General features: G+C 35.2%; 1 protein-coding gene and 1 long non-coding RNA gene across 2 annotated transcripts in view; one reads left to right on the top strand and one right to left on the bottom strand.

Annotated features, from left to right (window-relative positions):
- Positions 1-6,803, bottom strand: part of LOC106872780 (large neutral amino acids transporter small subunit 1) — an 83,980-nt gene extending 77,177 nt beyond the window's left edge. Inside the window, exon 1 of the mRNA XM_014919880.2 lies at positions 6,532-6,803. Coding sequence (XP_014775366.2) covers positions 6,532-6,561 — 30 coding nt within the window. The 5' untranslated portion in view covers positions 6,562-6,803. The remainder of the gene's footprint in view (positions 1-6,531) is intronic.
- LOC128249365 (uncharacterized) overlaps positions 4,537-7,151 on the top strand; it is a 20,382-nt gene continuing 17,767 nt past the window's right edge. Inside the window, exon 1 of the long non-coding RNA XR_008265467.1 lies at positions 4,537-5,188. This is a non-coding gene — a long non-coding RNA (uncharacterized LOC128249365). The remainder of the gene's footprint in view (positions 5,189-7,151) is intronic.

Genomic DNA, 7,151 nt, shown 5'->3' with positions numbered 1-7,151 from the left:
TATATATATATATGTATATGTATATATATATATATATATATATAAACACATACATATATACATATACATACACTCACATTATTACCTTTATGTGTGTATTTATGTATTGTTTACTGTATTTTGGATAGCATTTAAACCAAGGAATTAGCCTAGTTTAATGTGTTGTATGATCTGAAGAAATAAGTTAGTTCCTGAATTTCTCATTACATAAATTACTTCATATAAGCAAAACGAAGCGGGTACATATTTTAAGTATATAAATATACCCCGTTACAAAAATAAAAGGGGTAGAAGAAAAGTAATTAAACTGAGCATGGTACGAATGTTAATTAGTCTAAGCCTAGATACTATAATATTAAAATGAACTAAAGTGGCATAATTGAATATATTCTATAAATCATCAGATATTGTAATGCATTTTCTCAACAATATACGTAGCCTGTTGTATTTGTAATTTTCTTTTGTAAGTGTTTTTTTTTTGTTTAATCTGAAAGAGTGTTGAAAATTTGTATATTTCCTGTTGGTCTTAGTTGTAAGCAAATAATATGTTGCTTACAAATATTTAGTGTCACAATAAAATGCACTCAGTACACTCTGTCAAATGCAAGGGCGACGTGGTAACCTCCCTAGTACTGGTGCACAAAAAACACACCCAGTACTTTCTGTAAAGTGATTGGTGTCATGAATGGCATCCGGCTGTAGAAAGCGAACTAAAACTGTAACTTACAAACAAGAGGTGGGTCTCCGAGCCATCTACGAAAGGGGATATAAAACAAGACGACGACCATGATGCTGACGATGATAACGATGTTGACGACGACGATGATGATGATGATGATAGTTGTGAAGTCTAGCCTGGGTTTAACTTGGAAGACAATTGAACTTTGCTATGTTATTTAATATTCAGCCCTTATTATGTCGTCTTTAAATCTGCAACAGATTCAGTTATGAGAATTGGGTTATCAGCCGACAGGAGTTTCCGTGGACAGCTGGTCTTTAACTTCTCTCGTATGGCCAGGAGAACAATAATAAATAAGACTTTTTGTGTGTGTTTTGTTTTATTTTGTGGTAAAAGAAAAGCTTGGCATAACATTGTTAAAAATATGTGGAGCCTGCTATATGTTTAATCATATGTATGATAAACAGGACTACACTTCTAAACTACGGTCGACTGTATAACTATGCTTTCTGTAAAACCTCTGAATATATGTCACATACCGGCATAAATCTCACCATTCTGGGATGGCCTGCGAAAAGCACTGCTTCTCTGCCTTCGACTAACTAAATATTTTATGTTAAAATTGCGAACTAATGTGTTAAAATAAGCTTTTTGTATTTTGTACTTTTGCTTCATATAACGTCACTTATATTGGTTTCAAATCTTGTCACAAGTCCAGTAAGTTCGGGGAAGGGATAATTCGATTACATCGAACCCAGTGCCTAACTGGTACTTATTTTATCGACCTCGAAAGGTATAAAAGACAAAGTCGACCTCGGCGGAATTTGAACTCAGAACATAAGACGGACGAAATGCCGCTAAGCATTTTGCCCGGCGCGGTAACGATTCTGTCAGCTCGCTACCTTATAATGACGCATATATTAAAGGTATGTGATGGTGTGTGTCTTGACTTAACTATCATGTGGTGCAAACTGTTGAGTGTTGTAATCTGCGCTGACCCATTACTATTTTTTGGGCGTATAAGTTTAAAGTGAAGCAGAGGAGTTGACTTACCTGAAATTTTATTCACATAAAAACACAAACACTAATTTTTAATTAAACTCATTTAGTAGAAATTAGTAAAAAGATTTAATAAAAGTCTTAATCACTTGACAATATATTACAGAAATCACACGACATCGGGACCAATCAGGCCAATACTTCTGTTTCTCTCCACAAAGGGATACAAAGGACGTTTGTTTACATTTTTCTACTAGTATATCATAAATTATGTTTTTCTTTTTATTATCATTAACTCAATGAACACTTAAATATATTCACAAACATCTAAATAAGGCGTTTGTTTCTTGGCAACGACATGATTAGAAATATTTGGAACAGAAGTCTCCTATCAGAGATCCAATCAATGAGAAAAATCCTTTCCGTCAATCCAATAAATTATACGATATCATTATCGACAAGAAGCAGTGCAAGGTCATGTTGCGAAATTTATGTTTGGTTTAAAGATTTAATTTAGATATGCAAATATCAGAGGTTAAGGCAACAACAGCGAGAACATAGAAATATAACAAAACAAAAACACGCAAAACTCTTCAGTCGCTGATGGTATCATTAAGAAGGAACTTTTCTATGAGATAAGCCAGTGGAAAATAAATGCAAGGAATAGTGATCATGATAAATCAAACGAGAAATACTGAGAGTTGCATGCGGACAAAAGAGAAAAAGTAAGTTTCTGCCTTTCTGGGAAATCATTACAATCAAGAATCAAAATTGAGTCCCGATTTCTGTTCACCTAGAATATACCACAACATCAAGTCCAGTACAGTTATTTGATATTCAGTTGGATGTATGTAAACATTTAGTCTAGAAAGAAATCTAATGAATATCTGATGATGATGTATCTTGCATTTGCCCCGACAATAAGAATTCCAATTGTTCGATCGACGGAACCACCTATATTGTGTTATAGTTTAAATAGTTGAGCTCTTCATATCCACTTATCATTGTCGGCCTCTGTCCTTTCTAGGAAATTTTGGGAAATTTCTTCTTTTCCCACTTCTTGTTTCGCCCAACGTGCTAACATTTCCTATTTCTTTACTGCCCACAAGGGGCCACACACAGAGGGGACAAAGAAGGACAGACAAACGGATTAAGTCGATTATATCGACCCCAGTGCGCAACTGCTACTTGTTTAATCGACCCCGAAAGGATGAAAGGCAAAGTCGACCTCGGCGGGATTTGAACTCAGAACGTAGCGGCAGACGAAATACCGCTAAGTATTTCGCTCGGCGTGCTAACGTTTCTGCCAGCTCGCTGCCTTAACTACAGGAAATATTGAAAAACATTTGGCGGTAGAAGCTAAAATTCTTATCTTACAAGTATTTATATAAATAGGTTTCTATTAGGAATGTTTTTAGAGTTACTTTTTAAAGGAAGTGATTTATAACATTCAAAAGAAAAAGAGCTCCAAAATGTGCTGTATATCAGTGCTACTCAAAGTGGTGGTCCGCGGTGAGTTTCCAGAAAAGAAAGAAACATTATAAAATGCTTATGTAACATTGTATTATTTGTTTACAAAGTAAATATAAGATTAAAAAAAAACTCGTCAACTTTTATTATATTCATTAAATATATTGTTTCCGGTATAAGTTAATATTACTAAGAAATATTACCGGTCCCTGGCACATTGGAAAAAAAACTGGTAGTTTCAGAAGCACTGCTGTATATAAAACATTTCAAATAGATTTACAGAAAGAATCATGATGATAAGTCTAGTATAATGACATTTAAAAAAAATAATTTACATTATAATGGCATTTAAAAAAATAATTTACATTATAATGACATTTAAAATTCACAATGAATTAACGTATAGACTTCATTTAAAATGAGTGCATATAGATGCAAGTGCGTGAACAATCCAGACATATTCTGCTACATTTGTGGCAGGTATGTTGTCACTAAACAGAGACAAAATATAACTGATCTTGTAAAACATCTATACTCGCTTATTTTGGTGTTAAACTCGGTGAGTTGCACTTATGTGGAGGGGCTGAAACTCTCTGGAAAGCTGGTCAGAAAAAATAAATGCCTTTTAGAATACCAATGGTGTAGTGAGAGTCGAATGACCATGTTGGCGATTGTTATTTCTGCATTACTAAAGTTGATGGGTACAGTGCAAAAAATAAACATAAGATAGTGTATGACAGTATTCCCTCGGCTATACGGCCTATTTCACACGGGGTTGACATTTCAGTTCCTCTCCGCCACTTGTTTTGGAGAATGTTACATCAGACAGTGATGAAGAAGACAAATGTGAAGAAGAAGGTGATGACTACACTCCCGACGAAATCGAAAGTCTGCAGTTACTTACACAGGAAGAGCTTAATGATTTGGTGAGAGATTTGAACCTACCAAAGGATACAACGGAACTTCTTGGTTCTAGGCTAAAAATGAAAAAGCTGTTGTTACCGAGAACCTTCTTCTCTTGTTATCGTCACAGGGAACACGAGTTGTTACCATTCTTTGTTGAGGATGAATCAATGGCGTTTTGCTGTAATATTCCAAACCTGCTAACCTATTTTGAAATCAAGAGCAATCGTTCAGAATGGAGGATATAAATAAGTGCTCCTCCATTCCGGTGACACATTCTGTTAACTAAAGGAAGCGTATGAAAATGTAAAAAAAAAAAAACTTTTGTTAAATATCAAGTATACAGAATACCACTGGCAAGTATGTGGAGATTTCAAAATATAGACATGCTTATAGACCAGCAGGCAGGCTACACAAAAATGCCATGTTTTTTTTATGTGAGTGAGACAGCAGAGCTAAAGAAAAGCACTGGATGGTTGGTAAAAACTGGCCACAAAGAAGTTTATTACTTGGATCCAAAAACGTTCTGCACGAGCTCTTGATTGAACCTTCAAAAGCACTGCTAGTACCTTTGCAAATCAAACTGGGTTTCATGAAACAGTTCGTTAAATCTTTGCCTGCAGATGGACCATGTTTGCAGTATCTCTCAAAAAATTCCCAAATATAACCAGTGAGAAAATTAAAGCAGGAATATTTGTTAGTCCTGACATTCGTAAACTAATGAAAATCCCAGATTATGAGAAATCTATGAATGACTCTCAAAACAAGCACGGGTGAGCTCAAGTGTGTTGTCGAGAACTTTTGGGGGAAGTAATAAGTTTTCAAATTACAAAGTCGTAATTAACACAAGTTACAAAACTTCAAGAAGCTTGGGTGCAACATGAGTGTTAAAATGCACTTTTTTCACTCACACCTCGACTATTTCCTGGAGAATCTCGGCAATCTATGTGAAGAGCACGGTGAGAGATTTCACCAGGACATTAAAGAAATGGAGCGGAGTTACCAGGGGAGGTGGAATGTAAACATGATGGCGGATTACTGCTGGACCCCAAAGAGATACTGCAAGCAACTACCAAAAGCTGGAAGGAAATCAAAGAAAGAAAGTTTGAAAAGGAGTAAAATCACTTTAAATCCATGGTAAGTGTATTACAAATATATATTTAGTCAATATGTAGGTCTACTCATATCTTTTTTTTTATTATTGTTCTAGCCATTTGTTCTTAATTTCATCATACTTTTATCTAAAAGTCTGCCACAAAAGAGAATGAATGACAAGAAAAATCATCATATCTTTGGCAGCCATTTGTGTAAAATCTGTACGTGATAGGCAAAAACAAAACAAAACAAAACATATTTGAGATCAGCATTAAAAAATAGTTCAGAATCGCCTATAAGTAGACAATCATCATTTACTTAATTTAAAAATGCAGATCTGTATAATAAACTTTTCACTTTTAAGAAATATAATTCTGAAGAAATATAATTCTGAAGAAATATAATTCTTTAAGAAATATAATTCTGAAAATAAAAAAGAAAAAGAGAAATAATTCTAGACTCCTAATTAGTTCAATACTTAATTTTCCAAGACAGAGAAACCTCAACCTATGCGGAAGATATTGTTTTCTTCCCATTAAGCAAAACACATAAATGTTCCTTTCCCCAATCCATCCAGCTCAAAACAAATAATGAGAACCATTCCTACTTTTTCTCAGTAAGTAATGATATTTAATATTAATATCTAGTTTTACGTTTTAAATTCAAATTCCGCTGATGCCGACTTTGTCATCCGTCCATTTGACGTCAATAAAATAAGTATCAGTTGAGTACTGGGGTCGATGCAAGCGACTTACCCCTCCCAAGTGCCAACATTTGAAACCACTATCTAGTATCCAAGTGATAAGCGGTGAGCTAACAGAATCGTTAAGCACGCCGGACAAAATGCTTAGCAATATTTCGTCTGTCTTTACGTTCTGATTTCAAATTCTGCCGATGTCGAATTTGTCTTTCATCCTTTCGGGGTCTATAAAATAAGTACCAGCTGATCACTGGGGTTGATGTATTCGACTTACCCCCTCCCGCGAACTTGCCAAAATTTGAAACCAATATTAATATCTAGTATTCATAAAGCGACGTGCTGCTCGATATGTAAGGCAGTTTCCATCGATCGCTGCAGAGCATATGGGAGTGTGTGTCTGGTCTTGAAGTGAGGATGAAGCAAGGTGACAGGCGGAGTTGATGCGACACACACTTGCCTACAGGCTGATACCGGAATATATGTACGAAATATTTTGGTTTCGTAGTTTAACTCATGTATCATGTCCTCTTATCTTAACACTTAGAGCAAACACTTATGCAATTTTGGCGGGTAAGATGTCTTTAGTTGTCTAAGTTCATATTCATCTTTGCGGTAATGTTGTCCATATAAATTTCAAATGGTTAAATGTATTTGTAAAAGTGAGTTGACGTGTGATGATTCTTACCTTCAGTTTCATGATTGAAGAGTCATGCATTTGCCCTGTGTCTTGAATGGGGCGTCAAGTCCACTTCTTGGTCCACTTATCTGGAAACAGCAAATCAGAAGAACCAGAAAGCAAACTGTAAAATTTGAATGGAATCATATTTAACCAATGGAATTTTCTGTCATTTTGTAGCCTTTTCCTTCTTGTTAGGCATTTAGTCTCTCTTGAGATCTACTTTTCTCTTTCGTTCGGTTGCTATTACAGTGACTTAAAAGATGTGTACTGTGTGTAGAAAAGAAAGGGATAAAAGAACTGAAAGGGAAAAAAAATGAACATGACGTGACACATATAGTTGTGTACCACGCACTGACACAACAAAAAATCCATTATAACTGTCTGCCTGTCTATTTGCGTTTTCTTTCTTGATTTATTCCCGTTTTAACGCCAACGGGTTGTTTTTATTCATTCATATACTGAGCTGGGTCGCATCTGCATCTTCATGAGAAAAAATATAGCGAAAATTTGTTGAGAAATGGCGATGTTGTTTCATGATAAAGAGAAAAAGCAGCGACGCTTTACACACACAAATGCGTGTACCAGTGTGCATATATATACACACACACACACACACACACATATAT

Source organism: Octopus bimaculoides, chromosome 1 (assembly GCF_001194135.2).
Source record: "Octopus bimaculoides isolate UCB-OBI-ISO-001 chromosome 1, ASM119413v2, whole genome shotgun sequence".
NCBI classification, from domain to species: domain Eukaryota; kingdom Metazoa; phylum Mollusca; class Cephalopoda; order Octopoda; family Octopodidae; genus Octopus; species Octopus bimaculoides.
This window is presented reverse-complemented; position numbering and strand designations above follow the sequence as displayed.